Below are 24,914 nucleotides of genomic sequence, written 5' to 3' on the forward strand. Positions count from 1 at the left end.
ATGGTATAGTTTTTTTCTTTACTAAGTTTATGGTCATTGACAGCTGTTTACCTATATGGATTCATTTGACTCAAAATGTTTCATTTTACAAAAAAGAATTCAAACACAAACAAATTTGTCTCACACTATTTACTGTATGGGTGTAACTGGACTACAGCTAAAAATAAGAAATCAATTAAAAATTATTATAAAAAAATATAAATGCACAATTCAGCATTGGAACTCAAGGAATTGATCAGGGACTGTAAAAACAGAATTTTTGTTTTTTAATAACAGACAAGGAAGATCACACACAAGTTACTCAGCTTTTTAAAAAATCTAATAACACCATGTTTGAGGACACAGAGATGTCCATTAAAAAAGAATGGAAGCAATTCTCAAAGAAAAAGAGAGAAATACAAGCAAAATATGACATGGAAATGGAAAACATGATGGGGAGACTGGAGAAAGAGAAAAAGAAAATCAGATGAGGAAAGAATGAAAATGGAGAACCAGTTCAGAGAAGAAGAGGAGACTCTCAGAAAAGAGTTTGAAGAGAAAGAAAAGGCAAGAGGTGGAGGACAAAAAAAAGATCAGTTGAAGATAAACAACAAAGAATTGAACATTACCAAAAAGTTGAAGAGATGCAGAGAGAGGTGGAAAATCAGGGGTCGCTGCATGGAAAGCAGCAAAAAGAATAAAAGAGAGAAGAGAAATATGAACAAGATCAACAAAAGCTTAAAGACGAGCAAAAGGAGGAACAAAAGAGGAAATAGGAAGAAAAGGAAGAGAGACAGATGGGATAGAAGAATAAAAGAGCATGAAAATGACTAAAAGGAGATTCAAGAGAAAATTTAAACAGCAGAAAGGATGGGGAGAGGAAAAGAAAAGACAGATGAGAGAATGAGAGGAAGAGGACAGAAAGAGAAAAGAGAGACATGAGGAAAAATTGAGAGAAAAACAAGAAGAACTGGAAAAACTGAGAAAGAAATCTGAATGAGAGAGAAGAAAAAAGAAAAAGAGAAAGAGGAGGAGAGAGCGATGGAGAGATTCAGAGAGAAGAGTGAGTGAGCAAAATGAGAGAGTTTAAAGAAAAGAAAAACGGAATAAAAATACATTATGAGCAGCTGGCACGAGAGAGGAAAGAAGAGTGGGAGAAAACTAAACTAGAGGAAGAGAAGGGAAGAGAAGAGAAGAGAAGAGAAGAGAAGAGAAGAGAAGAGAAGAGAAGAGAAGAGAAGAGAAGAGAAGATCTTATTTTTTCTACATATGACCTTATCAAGTGAAGTAAAAGTCAACAAGTTTCTTCTTTTTCAGTGTACCCCACACATTCCACACATAACTAGATTTTTACTTGTGCAGTCATCATTAGAGCTTCCCTGCCTTTCAGAAAAGCACTGCCAATAGACATCTTTCCTGACCTCTGGTTGTTGTATGTTGATGTATGGATCACAAATGCCTGACTTCCACAACAACCAATTCTTCATCACTGCCCTCACCCTAATTGCTTCTTGCCAATAGACATCTTTCCTGACCTCTGGTTGTTGACAATGCCATTCTATGATGCACTCCTATCACTATCATCATTATTAAGATAAGTATGATTTGTCTCTGTCTTCCAAGACAATTTACAAAAATCGACCTAAAACACATGCATAAAAGCTATAATACTGCCTTTCAATGCTGGTCAATATGCCTACACAAAATATGTATCCCATAATAGGACTTTGTCATTTATGCATGACGCTCAGATTGTTTGGTCTTTGAGTCATTGTTTTTATAAAAGTGCATTAAAAATGACAACAAAAAACTTTAGAAAACACATTTGGATTTACAGTTATATATATTTTATTATAACTTTATATGTATTTTCTAGTCTAAAATGAGCTCACTATGGAGCTTTGAGAGGATTTGAGCTAACGTGCTAATGTCTCATTTACCTTGTTACCAAAAATGTGAATCACATGGCAAATAATTTTAATTTTACTGGTTGAAGGGGATGTCATATCTTGTTGAATATGACCACTTTATTGACAGTGTGAAAGCAATAAATGACCACGATGAAGACAATCACATTGCTGTAGGAAGCTCATATTAAAGATAAAAATACTCACAGTCCCAAGCATATACTGTAAAATAAAAATAGAGTTAATAGAGAATGATGCTCTTTGCACTCAGATGGTGTAGTTATGTCATCTAGCAGCAGGGACTAACAGGGCCAAGCTGACTAGTCAACCCTTGACACCATGGATATATCTGTACTTCAAAGACAGAGTTTTCATCCACACTGAAGTAACTACACTTTAGTTACTGTGTAAAATTTAATACAGTGTAAAAATCTTTAATGTAATTGTTTAAATGTAAATGTTTAAATACAATTTGCATGAAGTTATTCTAAATGTAAAAGTCAACTGCTTGAATATATTCATTCAGTTTAATTTTTATTAACTCATAATCATATTAATTTGTGCATATTATTAGACTGTATACAAGGATTACAAGAGCAGCCATTACATCCAAGGTACTTTGATACAAAGTCATTTTATCTTTTCAAGAAACATTCAATTTCGTCGACAGATTATAGTAGGACTTGTGTTTTCAGGGCACAAAATTTTAAAACGTAATTTCCCGTTTTTCTGTTTCCTGTTGCTTGTTGTCAGTGGTGAAGTTTGGTTGAAGAATTCTCCGTTTCATAGCGTTTCGAATTGTTTTTGGGGTAGAATATTTACCCCTTTTCCAGGGGTTAAATGCGTGCTTATATCGATCTACGTTACACTACCTATTAAAGAAAGTGAGTTATACTTCAAAACAACTATAAAAATCTTTTAATTAGGTTCTCAGTCGGACTTATGTTGTTTGCGGTGATTTAATCAAAAAGACCTGGCAACCTTCGGCCACAGCACAGAGGCAAATGCGGACTGCTTAGCTAGTGTGCTAGCAGCATACATGTGGAGGGGATCACATCCCAAACTCTGCCCAAATTCCCCTTTAGACCAAATACCGCCAACTGCCCCTGTGTCCCTCACAACAAACGTGTTTTCTTCAACATGAAAGGGTGAGTAAACAACTACGAAGCGTCTATTACTCTCAAGTAAAGTTTTCCCTTCTCTGTTCTCTCTTTTTTCCAGCAGGGGGGCAGTGGAGTTGGTCTAATGCTAGCTGCTAGCTCTCTGCGCGCTTAATGTGGAGGAGAGACATTTGCGCCGCATTTTCACACCCAGCTTTTAGACATTGCCGTCTCTTTTTTTCGCCATTGTTCCGAAAATGCCTAATATAATACAGCATCAGATTAAACCATATGCCAGTAAAAATGGCACGACTTAAGTCCGTGCCAAACTGGATCGTGTGTCGAATCTAAATCCGAAAATGTTGAGTCAGTCTTCAAGTTGCTATCTTGGTTAGCCAGCCACGTTTTATATTCCTGTGAAATGATCTCTCGTGGATCCTGAGGCCGTTAGTTCGCAATTAAAACTAGTTGCTTTCATGTTAATTTTCATAAGTGTGAATATTTTGATGTAAAAGTGGAAAGATGGGGACACACGTGATGGAGTGAGCTTAGCCACATAGCATACAGAAAATGACAGTTCTTAGGGTTTTAAGACACTTCATGAAGGTTGTTACTTGAAGTCTGGCGTATGAAATAATACATTTATGTATAAGACAATTTTGCGTTATGACACTGATGCGTTAATATTTCACAAGTGATTTGCTTTGACCATGTTTAAAGCTACAATTAAGTGACGTTGACTATTATTCTATTTAAATACCTTTCATCTTATATGTCGATTCAAATTCGGTTTAAAATTTACATCTTTACCACAGTAACCCTGTTCTTGGAGGGCCTCCAACAGTACACATTTATCTGACACACCCATTACAGTTCTCTGATGTGAATCCGGTGTGTATGATGAGAGAACCATCTAAATGTGTGTTTTTGGGGGGCCCCAGGAACAAGGTTTGGGGGCCACAGTTTTAACAGACTGAAATTGTTGAGAAGGCCATTTGATAGTATTTATATGATCTGTCATGATTTACCTAAATATGTGAGACTTTATCTCCACTCAAGCTTGCAATGCATTTAGAGTTGATGATTGGGAATCACAAGGTTTTACTGTGCAATGTATTGATCCTCCTCTGCAAACCACATTTAGGGCCCATGTTTTTCTCCTGTTACCACATACTGGTTGTTTAAGTGGCAGCGGTGAGCACATGACCAGCAGCTGTTGTGTTGGTGCTGGTGTTGGGCTTCAGCATGCTGACCTCCTATAAATACCAACTTTACACACTGCTAGTTTACAGTCAAGTTGACCCAAGAAATGTTTTGTGAGTGCAACGTTTAGATGTCAACAACTAGAAAGAAGATAGTAAATAGGGATGCATTGATATAAAAAAAAAGCAAGAAAGAATAAGCAAAAAAAAAAAAAAAAAAATTTCTCTAAATTATAAAAAAAAACTCTAAAAATAAATCAGTTACTTTAAATGTAATTTAGTCATCACATTTTGATGGAGTACAAAAACTGCGTATTCATTTTGAGATTTTCTAAATATTACTTTTATTAAATTACTTAAAGTGACTGTTACATGATGCCGGAGGTAATAAAATGTTAAAATAGGGAAAATGATGAACATGCATACATCTGCTATATAGCCAGAATCAACTGATAACTGATATGGTACCAATATCTTGTGTATTCCTACTAGTAAAGCTGTTATTTTAGAGACTATGTTCTATTGATGTGTAGTGTCTGTGCACAGCTAGTTGACCATTCTGCTTTTGTTCTAGTAGCCGGATCGAGTTGGGGGACGTTACACCCCACAACATTAAACAGTTGAAGCGTCTGAACCAAGTGATCTTCCCTGTCAGCTACAACGACAAGTTCTACAAAGATGTTCTTGAAGTAGGAGAGCTCGCTAAGCTAGGTAAGAAACAAAGCTTCAGTTACATCCTGTTGATTCTTAGGCTATTAGTCATAATGTAAAATGTTGTTCAAAAGTTTGGGTTGGTAAGATTGTAATGATCTTGAAAGTCTCTTATGCTCATCAAGCATATAGTAAAAACGGTAATATTGTCAAATATTAGTACATTTTAAAAGAACGGTTTTCTATTTGAACAGATTTTAAAATGTAATTTATTCCTGTGATGGCAAAGCTGAATTTTGAAAAGATTTTCATTTATTTTTCATTTATTATAAATGTTGAAAACACACAAAAAAACCCCACTAGAAACTACAAAAAAATAAAAATAGCAGTTACATGAACTAGATTTTTTTGTGACATTATAAATATCTTTACTGTCACTTCTGATCAATTTAATGTGTCCTAATACTTGAATAAAGGTATTAATTTCTTTCCAAAAAAAACAAAAACAAACTTGCTGACCCAAACTTTTGGACGGTAGTTTAAATAGATTCATGCTCACCTTGTGAACCTTTTACAGCGTATTTCAACGACATCGCAGTTGGTGCCGTTTGCTGTAGAGTGGATCACTCTCAGAACCAGAAGCGACTCTACATCATGACCTTAGGTTGTCTAGCGCCTTACCGCAGACTTGGCATAGGTTTGATCACTTTTTTGGAAATTTGATGTGCTTGTGTGTCCTTGTTTTTTTTCAAAGGGCAGAAAGGGGTCAGATTCCCTCGGATTGAATGCATAATTGCATAACCAGATTATTGTCTGTGAGTGATGCCTGACGTGAAGATTTGTATAATCCGCTAGAGCAGTGATGTTTGAATTTTGTTATTTGCATATTTTCCCGTTACTGATATTTATCTTGCCGTGTTTGTTTGAGGAACAAAAATGCTGAACCATGTGTTGAACATTTGTGAGAAGGATGGCACTTTTGACAACATTTACCTGTGAGTCTGAAGACGGTCTTGTGCTTTATTTGTTGTGAAACCTCCATCTGTGTCTCATTCACATAATGTTTAATGTTGATTCTCAAGTAACCACATAATGTCTGAATATTTATGGAGTCTTCTCTGTGCTAAACTAATGGTTTCGCTTTCTCTTTCATGTCTCCACAGTCATGTGCAGATCAGCAATGAGTCTGCAATTGACTTCTACCAGAAATTTGGCTTTGAGATCATCGAGACAAAAAAGAACTATTACAAGAGGATAGAGCCAGCAGATGCCCACGTTCTTCAGAAAAGCCTGCGCAGCCCATGTGCGCCCCCTGCAGGAGAGCTGCAGAAAGCCGACTAGGGATCGAAGCGGCACACCAGATCGGTCTCTTCCCCCAAATGGAACTGTAACAGATGCCCCAGGGTTGACACACTCACCACTTTCTTCAGAGGACATTTTAGACAGAAAAAGTCAATGACATATTTGCTGCATTTATTGTGCAAAAACTTTAGTCCCCCCTCAATTGTTTTTTTTTTTTTTTTTTTTTTTTTTTTTATGTTTCATCATTTAGAGAGTTGAAATTACATGGAGGTTTTCAAGAAGAATCCATAAGTGCTCCAAAAAGCTGCTGACGACTTATTGATCTGACATGGTGAAGGTTATGTTTTCAAAGCATACTGTTTGCATTTGTTTTAGATTTGTTTAAGGTAAGGGGACATAGCTTTGCTTGGACAAAACAATAGAACTAAAGAGGTAAAGTCTTTCAAATATGACTCGATGCGCCCCAGCTGGAAACCTTGGAGTGATTGTTTGAATCGTCTTAGGGGCACGTGGGATCCGCAGAAGTCCGTCACCCCGCCACCTGAGCCCTTGGACACACGGCAAGGGAATCTACTAGTGGCTGAGACCTCCTGATTCACCATACAGGCAATATGCAGCATTGGAGGGTTGCATGTGATGCAATGTCTCCTTGTGATGTCAGCCGCCTCAGTCTGAGTTGAGGCTAAACTAGTGAGGAAATGGAGCGTAGAGCCCCCTCGAACAAGAGAGTGGTACAACTGTTTTAATAAGGGGGAGGTTAAGAGGAGTAAACTCCACTTGGTTATAAATGTTTTTGTTTTTCAGCCCATTATTTAATATCCCCATCTTTTTTTTCTCTCTCTTTTTTAATTTGTGGATTGAGTCTGGGCTTTTTCTAGGGTTTGCAGTAATGCTGCTGGAGAGATGTTAAGGCTTCAGATAACAAACAGGAATGGCTTTTTATGGGCCTTGACGGTTGCGTTGTTTACAGTGAATGTGGTTCTCTAATAACTTTTAGTCCACCAGGACTGAAGTTAGTTTATTAGTGTTTTTGATGTGAACATTTCATCTCTCCACTCCCCGTCCCATTACCTGCTTGAGTGTTTCTACATTTGAATCCTAGCTTCTCACTTGTTAATGCAGCAGAAATAAATACTCCTCCCAACATTTCAGTGATGTTCACTGACCACCACCTATTTCCCATACACGTGTGGGAGTGTCACAAGTTCGTTCTACAAGTTGTTTTATAGGACCTACAGAACCAGATCCCAGGAAAAGCCCTGACTCAGTGCATGCCAGGGGAGACATGCCCTCTCCATTGTAGTAAAAGCATGTTTTTGTTCCTCATTTATTTGGAAAATTTTATCTTTTTCTGGAGCTCTATATTGTATGACTTTTAAACCTCTAAATAAAAATTACTATTTGCATTTTTTCGTTTTTCATTATTTTTGTGGACGTGAATGTTATTCAATATAATTAAATTTTTTTTTAATATAAACTTGTTTTTATTAAAAATATATATTATTTTGAGAGTTTAAAAAATTTTATTTAATTTTTTTTTAAGCGGTTACAAAGTCCACAAGACTGGGGACACCACTAACAACAAACATTCTCGTCTCCTGCGTTTTGTGCGTTTTCCGATGAGTTCGTCAACAATAACGCCCCTTCAACACGGATTCGGGATCTTATTGGATACAATCTCATTCGTCTTCGCCGTGATTGGACAGAACAGAAGTCCCGCCTCACTGTTTTGTGACTGGCAGTTTTATGCTAGGTCAGAGATGGAGTGAATTGTTCAGGATCAACAAAGTTTTGACGGGGATATCGTCAGCTCAAAGGATGGACAAGCAGTCGGTAGGCTTTTTTTAAGTGACAGACCTGCTGATATGTTGTGTTAAAGAGATTAGTGATGCAGTTAGTGATCGAAAACCATGGTTATGTGTTAGCAGTCGTGTTAGCTCACTGCCAGTTAACCACTCAAGACATCTTTGTACCTTAAGGGCATATAAAAGGAGACACCTAAAAAGTTGCACAGTAGTATGTGTACAGTCAGCTATATTCTCCTCCGTCTGTGTGTATCTATTTTCTCTATTCAGACTCAGAGCTCAACACAGATATAGTGTAGATTTCAAAGCTAACAAGCTAAGTATATTAGCCAGTTCAGTGTTAAAGAGCTTTACATGCTAGTGCTGACAGGCGAGTCAAAGTGGCTTTCTTTTACTGTATTTACATGCATTGGTATTTTGATTTAATAATCTCAAGTTAGGTGTGGTCTATATTGTGTCTGTGTTGCTAACCTCTGACATGAGTTTGATTCCTAGTTAATGTTTTGAGGACTTGCTAGTAAATAGTGTCCATTTCATTTAATCTTAATGCATCAAGACTTCCTGCATTAGTGAAAGTCTGTGCTGAATATAGAGGACAAGCTGTCAATGACATTGTCTCACAGACCTGTAAGAGTCGTTGATGTAAAGTTATGTCACTATCTAGAATTAAAATCTATTATTTTCCCTTCTCTTTATTGCAGTTTTTTATAGAGCATATAAGTGCCTGGATCTATGCTCTCCAACACTGAGCTCACAGAAATTATAGCTACATGCTTAGTGCTTGAAGGTAATTTTGCATTTACCCCCAACCACAGCATATCCCCTTGCATATACTATAAGTTGCATTTTTTTTCAAATAAGATTTTGTTCATTTGTTTTGGTATTAACAGGCTGTAAAGTGTGCCAGGATGCCGGAGATAGTACAGAATCGAACAAATAACCCAAAACCACCACGGTACTGATAAGTTCCTGCTTAAATCGTATATTGAATGTCATGGCAGTTCTGATTGAACCCAGTGAATTGTTCCTTTATTAATTTTACAATTTTGGGGCTAGGTTTGCTCTATGCGTGACACTTAACAATAAGGTTCTGTATTTTAATGTTCTGTCATTTAATTATTTTAATGCAGTAAATGCAATAGGTAACAATTTACTATACTTTATAACATTTATTATTCTAAGTTAATGTTATTGTTGTATAAAGTTATGTTTGTAAATGCATTATGAATGAACATGACAATGGACAAATGTGTAAATTAACATTAAGATACATAAATAATTGTTCTTATAAAAATTGCTGTTTATTGTTAGTTCGTCATACCCAGTGCATTAATGTTAATGAACTGATTCTCATGGGAAAGTATTACAATTTTTATATTTATAAATCTTTTTTTTTTAATTATGTGTATATGCATTTTTAATTATGTGATTTAAATAAGAATGCAGTTTAATTAGGTAGAAGTTTTCTGATGTTTAATGATTTTTATTCACTTGTGAGCTCAAGTTGTTTATCATGTAATAATTTTCTGTGAAATGTTAGGCGGAAGAAAAACAAGGAGATCCATAATGCAGGTGAGAAAGCATTATGGTAAAAATTTGTCAAACTGTTTTTGATCTTATTTTAATATTTAATGAATATCTTTTAAAAGTAATATTTTGTATGCTATTATTTATTTCTCTTGAACATCAGTGGAAAGACATCGTAAAGAGAAAATCAATGCTGGTATAAATCGGATTGGAGAACTTTTGCCTTGCTCTCAGGCCTTGAAACAGGTAAATGTGTAATAGAACTAGAAACTAAGCACAGTTTTAAAAGTGCTGTTTTTATGGTTTCTACAGTGTTTTCACTTTGTAATATCTTGACTCTCCTTATAGAGTAAAAATATGATTCTGGGAGAGGCTTTTCGTTACATCACTGAGCTAAAGCGACAAAATGATGAAATGCTTAATGGAGGAGACAAAGTCCAAGGTGAGCGATGACTTAATTACAATAGTTAATTGTATAACTTAAGTGCATTTGATCCATTAACATTTTACTTATTCCTAATGGGGACATGGTTTTATGAAGATAAGTACTGAATTAAATGCCTGCCAATGCATTCTTTGTAATCTGTGTTAAATATGTCTCTGCAGCAGAAGAGATAAAGCGCTTACGGCACCAGCTGGAGGACATGCGCAAGGAAAGTGCTCATTATATTGAACTCCTCAAAGCTAATGGGATCAATTTCCTGGATGACCCCACTATACACTGGAAAGGGAAGCAGCGCTGTGCAAAAGTAGCCAAAGTCACTCCAACTCACTTGATGTCAAAGGGAACAATTGTCTACTCCGATGACAACACCTTATGTCCCACAAGCAAAGTCTCCATTCCACCAAATCAAGTTTCTCATCTTGATAAACAACCGGCAAATGCTGTAACTGTCCAACCTGCATGTGATATTACATTGGGTAAGGGCCAGTCTGTTGGTATTGGAGCACAAGTAAATAAAGTTGTAGTCTCCTCTGCTTCTTCCCACATACCTGTAGCAACTCTTATTCCTGCTGTATCAAAGCCATATCTTACAGTCTTGGAACAGTATTCTCCTCTGGGGCCTGCTACTCCAAGATTAAACCCTCCTATGAATTATATTACTCTTCAAGGTGTATGTCCACAGCCTGTTGTCAGCACCCCAGTCCCTCCACAACTTCAACCAGATAACCCAATCCCTAGTCTCACTTCTGCTACCTGTCCAACCACGCCTCTCAGACTTCAGCATATGCTTAGCCTATCTTCACTGCCTCAAGTTGTGATCAGTAACTCAGTGGTTCCTGTTGCTGCACCTACTGAAATCCAATCTGCTAGCACCATCTTAGCAGCAAGCTCTACCCTTCTTAGAACCAGTGCAGCTAGTAGCACTCAGACTACATGGACAACACTACAGCTTGCAGGAAATACGGTGCAACCTGTCTCTCAAGCACTCGTCACAGATGGTGCCAGCATTTCACATAACCCTCAGCAACTTTCTATATGTTCAGCTGGGACAAAACACCTTGAGGCTCCTGTGCAACTGCAACCCCCAATACCAGCATGCATTCCTGTTCAGCCATCTGGGCAGAGACCTCCTCAGATATATTCAGCAGTTGTACCATGCCCTCAGAGAGCAGTAGCACAACAGTCTTCAATTTTATCAGTGCCAGCCATTGTATCCCAAGCCGTAGTGGTCCATCAGCCTGTTGGAACACAGACAGCACAGTTGACCCATCCACAATCATCTGTTCGGGCACAACCTGCATTATTACCAAAACCTCAACTCAACTCTGCTCTAATGACCACCTGCAACCCCACCCTACAACCTAAAATTCCAGTTCATTCTGCTCTGCCATGCCAGCCTCATTCCAATTCTACAGTGGTGCCCCAAGCCCAGTCTGCCATTGTGCCTCAACTGCATCTCAGTGTGGTGCCTCAAGCTCAGCCAATCATCAATCCACCAACTCAGCCTGCCCTTGTGCCTCAACCACAAGCTGCCACACTGCCAGTGTTACAGACAATGCAGTTATTGCAGGTGAATTCTGAGGAAACACCAGCGGCTGTGACTTCCTCTCCTCCAAGTAACTCACATGTTGTTATTCTGCAACAGGGAGGCTCATGTCCAGCACCACAGGTTCTCAGAGAGGATGTCACTAGTCAGACACCCTGCCAGCACATTGTCATAATTCAGGCACCTACTTTGACACCTGCACCACAGAGTCATCACACTGCCATTGTGTCAACGGCAACCCCAACTTTATCCAGTCAAACGACCACTTCAAACCCTACCTGTACAGCTAGCATGCAGGCAGCTGGTACAAAGCAGTTGGTACATATTCTTCCACGGCCCTCAACCCAATTGCAAGCACAAGCACCTCAGACTATCACTGTGAATGGACAAGTTTATGTTCTGCAGCCGGCAAAGTCACCAGATAAGGGAAACTCTCTATCTGGTCAAAGTGTAACTCAGATACTTCAGCCCACCTGTGAGGAACCCACTTCCAATATTGCCATGAATTGTTTAGGTGCTCTAACTAATCTTAGTCAGAGCATTTCAAAGGTCTCAAGTCAAAGCAATGTTCAGATATACTCCATTACTCCACCTTCTTACTCCACCACTACTGTGCAGCCTCTTCCAACGTGTGGTCCAGAAGTCAGCACTTCTACTGAAACTGTTCTTTCCTCTTCTGTACCTGTACCATCAACTGCCGCTGGCAGTGCAGTTAAAATTCTGCCAAAGAAAGGTTTAGGGATGTCTGGAAATCAAACCAGACAAAACTCAGTTAGGAGAACCAAATTGGTTAAACAAAAGGAACCTAAACCTGGGCGAAGTTTGCGTAGAATTGCTCTCAAGAATAAGGCATTTGTTGCAAATGATACATGTTCTGAGTTATCCACTGTAGCAAAAAGTGTTGATTCGGTTAGTTCTTTAAATAAAGATGCGGTTTGTCATGATGTTAACACGCAGAGAGGACCTGCCCCAAACATTGTTAGTTCCACCTGCAGTAGTTCTGCAATCATTAGTGTCAGTTCCTCCAGTGGAAAATCAGAAGACAGTTCTGTCATGTCTTCAGTTAATGGATCTGTTGCCAAGCCAACATTGGCTTGTGGAGAGGTTTCAAAGACTAAAGCAAAATCTATAGATGATGTCCACTTGCATAACAATGTAACAGTTAGTAGTGTCAGTACTGTATGTTCTACTCAGGGTAATGTGGTTGTTTCTACAAATTGTGGCAGCTTGAGTAAAGAAATCTTTATTCCAGATGTTGGTCCCCAGCTTAATTGTTCAGTGGTTAGTGCTGCTCTCTCGTCACAGTGTAGCTCTGTGGATACTGCTGTATCTTTGTCAGTTGCCTCATCAGAAGTTCATGTTAACTCTTCATCCAGTGTGACATTTTGTAGTGAAACTACTGAACAGAATAAGGTGAGTAGCAGTCATGTTTGCACCAATAGCAAAGGTGGATCAACAGAATCAAGACCCAGTTTTACAGAGAGTTCCCCTCTGCTGATCACTGTAAGCTCTGCCCAAAACAATTCAAAAGGTAAATCTGTTAATTCAGACTTTTGTCAGCCTCCATTACCAAGTGATATATCCACACCAAGTCAAACATTAGGCATCAGGGCTAATTCAACGGAGGGTGAGCCAGTGATTTCCATCATGGCAAATCAGTCCATTTCACAAACACAAAATAAGTTTGCAAGAAGAGAAGAGTTGACTAACTCTTCTCAAAATCAGACATCATTTATTGTGCCCTCAACTCCTGGACAAGACACTTCTTTGTCAACACAACCTGTTCATCTTCCAGAAACTTCTAGGTTATCAGACCCTTTCAAGTCCTTAAAACAACCATCCACAATGAAAATGTCCATGACAACCAGTAACCAAGGGAATTGTGCAGACTTCAAACTGCCTGAATCAAATATGAACATACAACCTGGTAAGGATAGACAATCTGATGGTGCCACAGAAAAGGGTGTGACAGAGATAGGCGCTTTTGCTCAAAAAGAAACAGTTCCTCCACAACAAGTATGTACATTGGAAAATGATTCCTTTGATCCTCCACTTGTAACCAATAGACAGACTGAATCGCCTTTTGCAGGAGGTTCAGGTGGAAGACGGTTTTCTGTTGCATCATTGCTTCCAGCAGGCCACAACATCAATGCCTCTTCAAGTTCATTTGGTGCATTCACCTTCACTTCTGAGCAGGCAGAAATATTAGCAAGAGCCATATTTGAACAGGACAGCCCAGGCAAGAGGGCTGCAGGATGCAGTGTTGACAACCCAACAAGTACTGCTGCCACAGGGTGGGACATTCCAAAAAGGCAGGCAGCCCCTTCTAACAAGGATAGTGCGACTGACCAGCAGGTTAAACTGACAAAGCAGGCTGATTTACCCGTGTCTGAAACTTCATCTCAGAACTCTGCTCGAGTTCCTCCAGTTGAGCCTTTAGCTAGCGGTACTACTGGCATCAGACTTCCACAGAGCATTGCTTACTCGCAGTCTCAGCCTAGTTCTGTCACCAGCCTTAATGTTAATAACCTCATCAGACCAAGCTCTAACCAGCCTTATTCAGGATCACCCAATCTTGCACAGCAGGTTTCTGCTTCGTCGTCAGGAGGTGCTGCTGTTATGGTGACTCAGTCTTCCTCACAAGTTCCCCCAACCTGTTCTGGCCCTGCTCAACCTAATGAATATGCACCTTTAAAAAATGCTCTGATGCGAACCCATGTTGGTATTGGAATGGTTGAACGTCATCAGAAGGATATGCCAAAAAGGTCTGCCCAAGATGACCTTATTCTTCCAAATAAGCGTTCAAAACCGAGCCCAGCAGGGAATGTTGCAAGAGTGGACATCAAGGCTACAGATCACGTGCAAATGATGGTTGGTCAGATGCCCTCAAGTACTTCTGCAGGTATGCCAAGAAATCACTCTGATGGTGTTGGGGCTCTGTTTTCTGGTAATACTTTCATGAGCACTGTGCTCCGCCCTACAGAAGGACATTGCTCTACTCAGGTGCCAACACATGAGCAGACTCATCTAAGTGTGGTGCACCTGCAGCAGGGACACACACAACATAATGCACCGCAGTCTGGGCAGAACTTAGGTGGAAACCCCTACCTCAAACATCAACAACAACAAGAACAAAGACACCTTTACCAGCTTCACCATCACCTTACACAACCAGAATCTCAGATCCACAGTATTCATCAGAGGAACCTGCTGCAAGAACAGCAAGTGCAAAAAAAGAGAGGAGTGGTGCGTGGTGGGCAGACTGGACTAAATGTTGGTTTGCAGAAACAACATCATTTGGAAAAGAGTGGTGTGCAGCCTCCTCAGCAACACCAACAACAGCAACAACAACATCCACAACAATCCCAGCAACAACAGCACCATCAACAGCAGCAATCACAACAACAGCAGCAAAAAGCACAACAGATTCAACAGCAGCAACAATCACACCAACAACAGCAGATGCCACCACAGAATTCACATTCACGTCATCAGCATCTTCAGCAGCAGATTCAACAGCAGCACTTTGGAGTTAGACAGGACAAAAACTGTGAGGCCCAACAGGCAGGTCAGAGAGCACATCAAAATAATCACTTGGGTCAGCCAGAACGTCCAACTGGACAGGATCATGGGGCTGTGCAAAGACTAATGGGGTCTCGTTCAATGGAGCAGCAGCAGTTGACCTCTCAGGCTAATAATTCTGTTTCGCGTTCTTCGGATCTTGCTTGCACTTCATCACATCAGGAGCGCCACCGACTCTCTAGCTACTCAGCAGAGGCTCTGATAGGCAAGACTCCTGCTACTGGTGAACAACGTATGGGTGTACACCTGCAAGCACCTCGAAGCAATGCACAGGACCAGTCAGAATTGCGAGGGTATGTAGATTCATCACGTGGTAAAAGTAACATTACTCATAATTCTCAGAGCAGGATACCACCTGACCATGCTAATAACGCGAATGCCCAGAGAATACCAGATTGTGGACCTTTCAAGGCTCTGGTTAGTGGGCATCAGCTAAATAACTTTGAAGTGCAAGTGTCTCGAAGTGGTGACATGTCCAGCAAGTCTGTACCTCAAATCCAGAGAGGTCCTCAGCCACAAACAGGATTTAGAATGGGTGCAGGGCCTACAGTGGATGGGCGTTCACGTGGAACATATTCAGGTCCGCATCCTGTTTCTCAAGGTGTGCACATTGGAGCAGGATTGACAAGAGAACAGGAGGGATGTCACCAGAGCTTTATGCAAAGCCTTTTGGCACCTCATATTCCTGAACAAAATGGGCACCAAAGGGCAGCCCAGGGCTGTACCCCAGGGAGTATAGAGTACAACTGCATTCCTGGGACCTCTGCTGGAGAACTTCAGGCTAAATCTTCTAGCCCTAATTTGCACCCTGCACAGAAAGCTGCTCCCATACATCTAGGGGACAACAACAAAGGTCATATTTCTCAGGTCAATGCAAACTTGCATGGTCCACCTGTGAGAACAGGTCCACCCCATCCCCCAACACCACACAGCAGTTCAGACACAGGACGAACTCAAGGCTCAACCAGGTCACTCTCTGTTAGTCAACGCCCCCATCATATTGGACCAGATCCACAAAGCACAAAGATTCGTCCAGGAGATCGACCACGGTCAGGCAACTTGAGACCTGGAAATCCTTTTGAACCAGAAAGTTCTTTACCTCTTCCATCAGGAGGAGGAGTGATCCTTAGCCGTACACAAACAGGAGGTGAAGCTAGACGGAGTAGCATTGTGCGTTTCATGGCAGATGGTGCACAGGTCAGTAGTGACAACAATTTAGTGTCCGATCGCTGTGCCATGTCTGATCTTACCCAGAACTTTGGCTTTCCTTTCATTGCTGAAGGAGGAATGAACCCACCACCTCCCATTAATGCCAATGCATCGTTCATCCCACCGGTCACGCAGCCAGGTGCCTCTCGCACCCCAGCCCTCCTTCCTGTGGAACCTCAGAACACTTTACCTTCATTTTATCCCTCATATTCCCCTGCAGCTCATCCTAGCCTTCCAAGTGAGATTCCTTTACAGTATTTCTCAAACCAGATGTTTACAAGTCCAAGCACTGACAAGAGTGGCAGTGCACCACTGAACAACCGCTTTGGTTCTATTCTTTCTCCCCCTCGACCTGTTGGTTTTGCACAGGCCAGCTTCCCACTTCTCACAGATATAACACCAATGCCAATTGGAAATTCTTCAGGCATCACACCTCATTTATCCAACTTTAACCTTACGTCTTTGTTCCCTGAAATTGCCACAGCAATGCCTCCTGATGGCTCCTCTATGCCAATGTCACCATTATTGTCTCTTGCCAACACTACTTCCTCAGATTCAAATAAACAATCTAATCGCCCAGCCCACAACATCAGTCATATCCTGGGTCATGATGGGACTTCTGCTGTTTAAGGTTTTATAGGGTTTTTCATCCCTCACCACAGAACTGTTTTGCCCTCACCTCAGCATGGGATTTGTAGTGGATGGCCATAGTGTAAAGACTTTTAATTCCTCAAAAGCAAAGCGTGGAATGTTCTCAACTCACAAGTCAGGATAACTCTGGAACTGTGGGGGCAAAATAAAATATTGCATTATATCTGTTAGCCTTTGGTTGGTTTCTTTTGCTTTCTTTGTTTGCTGATACTTTGGGCTGTCATGGTTCTACATGATGTGTAGCTTGTCTTTATTTTTCTTAAGAACAGCTCACATTGTTTAATGGAAAAAATAATGTCTGTATGTTCTATTACTTTGTAGCAACAATAATGAGCAAATAAAAGGTTATATTGCATTTAATGCTACAGTAGATATATTTGAGCTGTTTTGTAATGTATCAGTTGTTTTTTTTAAATGTTTAAAAATATTTTTCCATCTTTAAAAAGGTTTCCTGCAGAATATTCCAGAAGAAATTTCACTTATTTATGAAATTGGATGTATGGTCTGTAGGTATTTGTACAAATGAAAAGTTATTAAAGTTTCTAAGTTAAAACGTTTGTTTCTGACTGACTTTTGTGACTCAGAGTGGGGATAATAAGGTTTTTTTTTCTTCCAGATTGCTTGTTTTAGCATGTTAAATCCACCAGATGTCAGTATCTTTCAAAGATTTTGTCATTAAACTTTGTCATTACTTAGTGTCAGTTAGATTTAAACTACTGCTTTTAAATGCTTAACTCTGTAAAAAAAAAAAGGGAAATTTTGTCAATTCCTGTACCTACATACTATAAAGCCAAAAGAACCATGGACACTTGAACCACTTTAGGTGTGGTTATTTTGCTAGTTATTCTACTTGTGTTCATTTGAGAGGATCATGATCTTAAGACCAGCTGGTTAAAAGTAAAAAAGTGGATCAGAAAAGTTTACCGGAAAAAAATGTGTGACTTACAAATAATTATAACCATAGAAAAGTAAAAATGACAACAGAAAATATGATTTCTTTAGCTTTATTTACAGGCAATAGTGCTCGAACCATGTAACCATGCAGCTACACTTCCAGAATATGTTAGAGAATGATCATTTCCTTCATGTTTCATATTTATAACAGTGGAAAGAAGCTAATACTGATGCAGGAGAACTGCAGGTCTCCAAAAGTAAAAGTACAACTATACAAGCAGACTACATCAAACCAGTTTGAAATATAAAAATCAGCTTATTACAGGTAGGTGTATTCATTTTAAGAATGTCTCGCATCCAGGCTAATGAAAAAAAATAATAAAAAAAATAAATACCTACAATAAATGGTCTCTTTTTCATAGTCAATATTACTACACACAGAATGCATATACTTTGCATATATTTGTTAACATTTTTGTTAAAGATGAAAATAGATAAATCTTAGTAACAGATGTACAAAGCTGTAAAACGCTGTACCGAGAAGATGTACACCACTCAAAATACCCTATTTAAAACTGAGGACACACCTGGAACAAGTTACAATCAAAAGGTTCTTAAAACTGTTTATTTGTTGTGTGTATTCGAGTATTTAAACCTCACAGTAGCATCTACATGCCATAAAGCCACTAAATGTATGTGGATACAACATACTGTGCATAAAATATGTATGCATATAAAGTGAACATATACTACAAATATTTTTGATGCAAAGTGTTTTTAAACAGTCAATTGTCCCCAAGCACTGCACATAATAACATTCTTAATGAATGGATCATAATCATAATGCCCTAAAAGCATTACATTTCCCACTAACTGTACTTCAGACATCAACAGATGCTTGCCAGTGGAAAATCTGGAGCTTATTACTGATACTGTATGTATGGTGTTGAGGTGTCAGGTTGTTCGTATCTCACATGAAGATCATTTATACAGCATGCTTATAAAAATGTCCTTGTGGTAACAGACAAACATACCAAAATACGTATTACATCTGATATTAACATCCTATATATACAAATTCTAAAAAACTGTATAATGTACAAATACATAAATATATAAATATAGCATCTGTTATACAAAAATAAATATTTTCTTTTTTTTCTATAGATTCATCCATCTTTTGGATCTTGTGTCCCTTGTTCCTCAAGTAGTTTAATGTTCTGAGTTGTTCCCACTTTGTGTTGCTCAGCATCTTGGAGCAACCGGTTTATGCCCGCATCAGCGGTTGTTAACAGGGACAAGTCTGTGGGGAAAAACATATTGCATTCAAACTACTTTTACAAAATATTAAAATATTTGGTGTATTTCCAAAAGCTAAATTTGATTCAACTTGACAGTTTCAAGAGTTATAGCTGTATGAAGCTGCAGAGTGTACCGGGCCACCTTCATTCATTTTGTCTCTTTTTGAAATTGCAGGTACTTTTGACATTGCCTTTGTCGTAATACATGAAGTAACTGAACGCACCGGCATTGAGCTCCCCTTCTATGTGAACTGCTTCAGTGAGAGAGTGATAGGCCTGTATGGAGTTAGGACTCTGAGATGGCTGCGTAGGGTCCAATAAACTAAGGACCTGCAAGGGGGAATCATCAGGCACACAGCATCCCTCTTCAGGACAGCCAGGCACGCTAAGAAAAAGGAAAAAAGGTCAAATTATACATGTTTTCCTAACAAACTTAAATGTATACCTCAGTGTAACAGTCACCATGAAACAGCATTCACAACCTATTTTAATTCCATAATGACACAGATATTACATTTTTGACAGGAATGAAAACGAGGCTGTGAGGGACCAAAGTACAGTGAGTTCACTGGATTGTACTGTTGTTTAACAACATATTGATTGTTCAGCTGATGAAACATTTTTACAAAAAACTTTCAATAGGCAAAAACGTTTTGAAAGTTATGAAAATGATGCGATCTAGGACCTTATATATAGTGCATGTCATTGTATAGAATATATTTTTGAGAAATGTTTTATTTAGTATGGAATGTTTTGTGAGTTTTTATTATGCAGATTTTATTTGAAATTTCCAGGTAGAGAGAGAAAAGATGTACAATGTACAATGTACAGTAGGATATATATATATATATATATATATATATATATATATATATATATATATATATATATATATATATAAATATATATATATATATATATATTTATATATATATATAATTTGAATCATTGTATGTATCCTAGTAGAACCTAAAAATAAAATTACAAACATGTATACAAACATAATATATGCGGCATTTTAAAAATGGGTGTTTCATAATAAAATGAAGCAGAATTAGAATTCATACCCGTTACAGTAATTGTGGATATGTGGTTGCGGATTGGGAAGTTTCTGAGGCAACAACGCATCACACTCCAACTCAAAGTCAGCATCCTCCTACAAGAGTTTAAAGAGTTATCAATTCAATGCAATATCTTCATTCACTGGCCTAAAACAGCAATTTAAGATATTTATTACTAATAAAACTACTGTGCTGGACATAAACAAAACATTAAAGGGGTCATAAACTGAGAAATCAAAATTCCCTTGATCTTTTGACATATAAGAGGTCACTGTACTACAAAAACATCCTGTAAGTTTCAGAACTCAAAACTTTCTCGTTAGTCTAAAAACAGCTTATATTGAAGCCAATCTGCCAAAACGGCAGGTTGTGGAATGTTACACTTTATGACGTAATAGCTCCTCCGCAGAAGAAGATCAGCTACTGCGGCTACATCACTGCCTGTTTAGCCCCACCCACTGATGTGTGCATGTAATGTAAATAACGAGAGAGGCAAATGCAGGTTTACACAGAAACCAAGTGATAAAGATGACTCTGAAAACAAGACACTGTGCAGAGCCAAGTTGAGGAAAAACAGTCTTCGCACTGCCTTCCTCCTGATCCCAACATTAGGAAGAGTGGATGAACTTTATTTTTAATGTTCCAGACCGCGTCGGTAAGAACTTGGTCCTTTGTTCAGTTCATTTGACCATGAATTTGTTTACAAACAAGGCAAAATTCGACTCAGGATTTTCAGAAACAATGAAACTAAAAGACGATGCTGTGGTGACTATTTTGGATCCGACAGTAATGTCGCAACAGACAAATGTGAGTAACTGTTTTTTATTAAGTGGTAACTATTGCGTTGTCTGTTAAACAGAACATTTGATATGAACTGAGTATTTATGCGTTTTTAACCTAAATCACAACAGCGTCCATCTGTGGAGCATGTAGGCTGTCAAACATATACAACTGTTAGCCAATCATACCAGTGGGTGTTTACTTCCGAGTCAACAATCTGCCAAACCTATTCAAACGGAGCATTCCCATAAGGGGGGTCAAAACAGGACAGAAAATACCATATTACTTCTACATTATGATGTCTTTTGATGTAAAAATCTTGGTAACATTATAAGTGGACCTCAGAGAACAGTACAAAATAAAAACAAAGGCAGTTCATGACCCCTTTAAGTACCATTCAAAGTGCCAAAATTACCTGGTGTACAGGAAGGTGCTGTGTAGTGTGTTTCCCATTGGGAATATATTCTCCTTTAGGAGCATAGATAGTGTGGGCAGGGGTCAGGTGGGGGTCTGCAGCACAGGGTCGACCAAGAGCCAATCCTTGCAGCGGTACCATGGTGTACTGGCATGGAGAAACTGTAGCTGCCAATGTTGGAAAGCGCATGTCTAAAGTTTGTTCTGAAATAAAATAAATACAAAATGAATTGTTTATGAGAGTCCTACTATCTTATCTTTGGATTCTTAAAGAAGAACTGTTTTCATGTTTCTAAAATTGCACTTACTTTGTTTGGCCCAAACTCTCCACAGACATATTGGGATGAAGGCCACAATGATTAAAACAAATGCTCCAAGAACAACGCCCACAATGAGGTAAGGCAGATCACCAGGCCGGGGAACAGGGTTTCCTGGATGGTCAGGCCTGGACGACGATGTCTCTGGAGGTGTGGTCCTCTGGTGAGGGCGAGCTGTAAGTACACACAGATGTTCAGACTTAAGATCTGTGTTGTCAGAAGAGATCTTTGCTCTAGAAATCTAGAGGTGTGGTTCACAATGTGATTAAGAGGAGAAGGACACAAACCTTTAGTTTCCATGATGACGACATTTCCGAACTCACTCTCGCCTCCTTCGTTGAAACACTGCATCTTAATGTCATAAGCTGTCTCAGGCTGTAGGTCAGTGATGGAATGCCAATATCGGTCACCTAAAAAGAGCATCACACAATCACATTTAATATTTCTTTAATATATAGTTGAAAATTAAAGAATAAAGGAAGTGCATGACTCACCTTCCACTACATCCTTTTTGTAGTCACTGTCATTGTCACTATCAGTGGGTCGGTAGAAGATGTTGAAGCCATAAATGGGAGTGTTATTGACCGATGTGTACTGTAGAAAGATCAGAAATATTTATTTCAAGGTCTGACAATGCCACTGTGACAACAAACAGCTCACATTTCTTAAATTTAACCATGTAAAAGTGTTTAGTAAAGAAAATGCTTACCGTCCACTTCAGTATGATTGTGGTCTCATTGATGGCTTCATTGTAGGTGATGTAGGGTCCATCGATGGGACGTCGGTTTGGTGGACCGCTGCCCACCACTGTGTAGGCTTTAGAGGGAGCACTAGGTGAACTCACACCCAACACATTAACGGCCAAAACTCTGAACTTGTATGATGTTCCTGCAAATGCAATGGAAAGAAATACATACCAAGTCACCTTCTCGTGTGTCCAATGGCATTTCTTTAACTTAAAACTTTAACTAGTTGCTTTTTGTAATTAGTTTGTCAATGGTTAATTTAAAAGTTGCATCTAAAAAGTTAAGTATATAATGTATTAGTTTTTTGTTATATTTATTTAAAATCAAATGTTAAAAGTTTTACATTTCTATATATTTGTCAATTTTAAAAATAACTGATTAATTTAGTTTAACAATTACATTTAACAATCTTTTTACACAAATTAAAAATGTCACATAAATATGCTAATTTGCACATTTAAAAGTGATTTATTAATCATTTAATTAAACTACATTAAGCATTATTAAATATATTTTTTGTATTTTATATATATATATATATATATACACACACACACACACACACACACACACATATATTTATATGTATATATATATATATATATATATATATATATATAGTTCCATGGCAACTAGCTGAAATAAAGTTCCATGATTGACTTATTTATCTGCATCTTCTTCTCTTATGTAAAACTGACATAAATCTCACCTTTCTCCAGGCCTGTTATCTCGACTGACAGGCGAGAGGGAGGGATGTTGTTCACAGCCATCTCCCACTCTCCACTGCCTTTCCTCAATTTCTTGTACTCCACACAGAACGACTGGATGGGGAATCCACGGTTCCCACGTGGGATCCACGTCACATAGGCTGAGGTCTCTGTGGCCATGGAGACAGTGGGTCTGTCTGGAGCTTCTGGAGCTGGAAAGACAAAAAAAAAGATTGTCAATAAAACAACAAATACTTTCAGTGAGTGTGTGTGTGTGTGTGTGTGTGAGTGTGTGTGTGTGTATGCATGCACAATGTACATACACAAACACTAACACATAACACACTTACTGTAATCTCATCCTTCATTTATGATTGAAAGAAATCAAGAGAACAATCATGTTAACATAATTAATAATAAGAAAAGTATTAATCAGAAATATTAGGGAGTGATAAAACTTAAATAAAACAAATATTTTAAACATTTCAGCTGTATTTAATTTTACAGTTTCTCAGTACATTACTGCAGCTGTAAATAAATATATTACACAATATATTATTATATCACAAGCTAAACTATACCCACGCAAGAGTCGAGCTGGCACCGCTGGTGTTTTTGGAGGGTCTATGGGTCCTCCTCTTCGCCCTGCAGACCAACATTAAAGAGACATTTTATTTCACTACTTAACTCTTTTTTTAACACTTCTACTTAGACAACTTTGTGGAATACTTGATTCTGATTAGTAAATTGTGGCATTCTGTGGTGAAATTTTTTATATAATTATCACTAAAGTTTACAATTGACTGATGTCCCAAAAAGCTGTCTCAGGCATAAAAGAGTTTTAATTTCAAATCAATATTTCTTGCTAATTTATTTCATTATTTGTTAAGTAGTCAAGTAATATGCAAGAAAAAGTTTCATTATAAAAAATAAACCCCTTCAAGGAGATGCAAGTTCATTTCGCTAATAAAAACAAGTTTTCAAGCATGAGTGCAGAACGGTAATTTTGAACTAGCCATATGGCTGCATACATTTGCCTGTTCTAAAAGTCATCATCGCAGGCTGCCCAAGTCCAGCGCAGTTCTTAGCAGCCATCTCCACTTCATAGAGGCTCGCAGGCTGCAGTTTGGTCAGCATAAGCTTGAGCTGGGAGCCTGAAATGGTGTTAGTGGTCCACTCTCCGGGAGATTCTCCAGCCTGTGAGACAGAAAAGTACAAACAATGAATCAGAGGAATGGAATCACATGACAAACAGATGAAACGAGGCAGATCACACTGTAAGAATGAACTGAGCGGTGTTGTACCTTTCTGTACTTGACAACATACTCCAGCACCGGAGCTCCTCTATCATGACGGGGTTTCCATGTAAGCTCATAATAGTCAGCCTTTCCTGTTCGTGGCTGACTCAGGATGACTGGTGCTTCAGCAGGGGAGACCCTGACCTCAGAGCAGTCAAAAGGCAGCACAGCACTGGTGGCCATGGGCTTCAAGGGTGGCTGTTCCCGCAACACCTTATCTGGGCTCAGAGGGCGAATCAGGGGCAGCTTGCCTGATCTCGAGGGCACTGAAACTGGAGACAGCACAGAGAAAAAATAAATAAATAAATAAAGAAATAAATCAATGTTTATTTTATAGGTGTATGTATTACATAATGAACAATAAATTTATATAAGTGAATTGTTAATATAATTTAATATAAATATTATTATTAATAATATGTATTTATGTATGTGTTATTATACTATTAAGTTTAATTTATTTTTAGGGTTGTCAAATCGATAAATTACG

General features: G+C 38.6%; 3 protein-coding genes across 7 annotated transcripts in view; 2 read left to right on the forward strand and 1 right to left on the reverse strand.

The window, feature by feature from the left end:
* The first annotated feature begins 2,748 nt into the window (after positions 1-2,748).
* On the forward strand, positions 2,749-7,547 carry naa50 (N-alpha-acetyltransferase 50, NatE catalytic subunit). 2 transcript variants are annotated; one of them, XM_042714337.1, is made up of 5 exons: positions 2,749-3,034; positions 4,766-4,899; positions 5,417-5,536; positions 5,768-5,834; positions 6,003-7,547. In XM_042714337.1, exons 1-5 carry the CDS (start codon positions 3,027-3,029, stop codon positions 6,178-6,180), a joined length of 507 nt encoding a protein of 168 aa, XP_042570271.1. In that variant the 5' UTR covers positions 2,749-3,026; the 3' UTR covers positions 6,181-7,547. The 2 variants fall into 2 exon arrangements, with proteins under 2 accessions (XP_042570271.1, XP_042570270.1); XM_042714336.1 differs by having other exon boundaries at positions 2,752-3,034; positions 4,763-4,899.
* Positions 7,548-7,830: 283 nt separating this feature from the next.
* On the forward strand, positions 7,831-17,410 carry LOC109050230 (basic helix-loop-helix domain-containing protein USF3-like). Of its 2 annotated transcripts, none has more exons than XM_042714330.1 (7): positions 7,831-7,974; positions 8,648-8,733; positions 8,837-8,901; positions 9,487-9,518; positions 9,637-9,719; positions 9,822-9,915; positions 10,080-17,410. In XM_042714330.1, the coding sequence occupies exons 3-7, from the start codon at positions 8,855-8,857 to the stop codon at positions 16,883-16,885; spliced, it is 7,062 nt and encodes a 2,353-aa protein (XP_042570264.1). In that variant the 5' UTR covers positions 7,831-7,974; positions 8,648-8,733; positions 8,837-8,854; the 3' UTR covers positions 16,886-17,410. The 2 variants fall into 2 exon arrangements, with proteins under 2 accessions (XP_042570264.1, XP_042570265.1); XM_042714331.1 differs by having other exon boundaries at positions 10,083-17,410.
* Positions 17,411-17,894: 484 nt separating this feature from the next.
* The window catches only part of LOC109050229 (brother of CDO-like), a 48,678-nt gene continuing 41,658 nt past the window's right edge, over positions 17,895-24,914 (reverse strand). For all 3 annotated transcript variants that reach the window (XM_042714332.1, XM_042714333.1, XM_042714334.1), the window contains 12 exons: positions 24,431-24,696; positions 24,158-24,323; positions 23,712-23,771; positions 23,129-23,338; positions 22,383-22,561; positions 22,168-22,267; positions 21,961-22,083; positions 21,665-21,847; positions 21,358-21,560; positions 20,169-20,257; positions 19,326-19,486; positions 17,895-19,103 (listed from right to left, as the gene is read on the reverse strand). In XM_042714332.1, the coding sequence (XP_042570266.1) occupies positions 18,970-19,103; positions 19,326-19,486; positions 20,169-20,257; positions 21,358-21,560; positions 21,665-21,847; positions 21,961-22,083; positions 22,168-22,267; positions 22,383-22,561; positions 23,129-23,338; positions 23,712-23,771; positions 24,158-24,323; positions 24,431-24,696 (1,874 nt within the window). In that variant the 3' untranslated portion in view covers positions 17,895-18,969. The remainder of the gene's footprint in view (positions 19,104-19,325; positions 19,487-20,168; positions 20,258-21,357; positions 21,561-21,664; positions 21,848-21,960; positions 22,084-22,167; positions 22,268-22,382; positions 22,562-23,128; positions 23,339-23,711; positions 23,772-24,157; positions 24,324-24,430; positions 24,697-24,914) is intronic.

Source organism: Cyprinus carpio, chromosome A24, assembly GCF_018340385.1.
Source record: "Cyprinus carpio isolate SPL01 chromosome A24, ASM1834038v1, whole genome shotgun sequence".
Lineage (NCBI taxonomy): Eukaryota > Metazoa > Chordata > Actinopteri > Cypriniformes > Cyprinidae > Cyprinus > Cyprinus carpio.

Excerpts from the sequence above, each read along its gene's own strand:
- naa50 (XM_042714336.1), top strand. Across the intron at positions 4,900-5,416 it reads AGGAGAGCTCGCTAAGCTAG|CGTATTTCAACGACATCGCA; the intron begins GTAAGAAACAAA and ends AACCTTTTACAG. Across the intron at positions 5,537-5,767 it reads TTACCGCAGACTTGGCATAG|GAACAAAAATGCTGAACCAT; the intron begins GTTTGATCACTT and ends TGTTTGTTTGAG.
- LOC109050230 (XM_042714330.1), top strand. The coding sequence starts at position 8,855 with ATGCCGGAGATAGTACAGAATCGAACAAATAACCCAAAACCACCACG. Across the intron at positions 8,902-9,486 it reads AATAACCCAAAACCACCACG|GCGGAAGAAAAACAAGGAGA; the intron begins GTACTGATAAGT and ends GTGAAATGTTAG. Across the intron at positions 9,519-9,636 it reads CAAGGAGATCCATAATGCAG|TGGAAAGACATCGTAAAGAG; the intron begins GTGAGAAAGCAT and ends CTTGAACATCAG.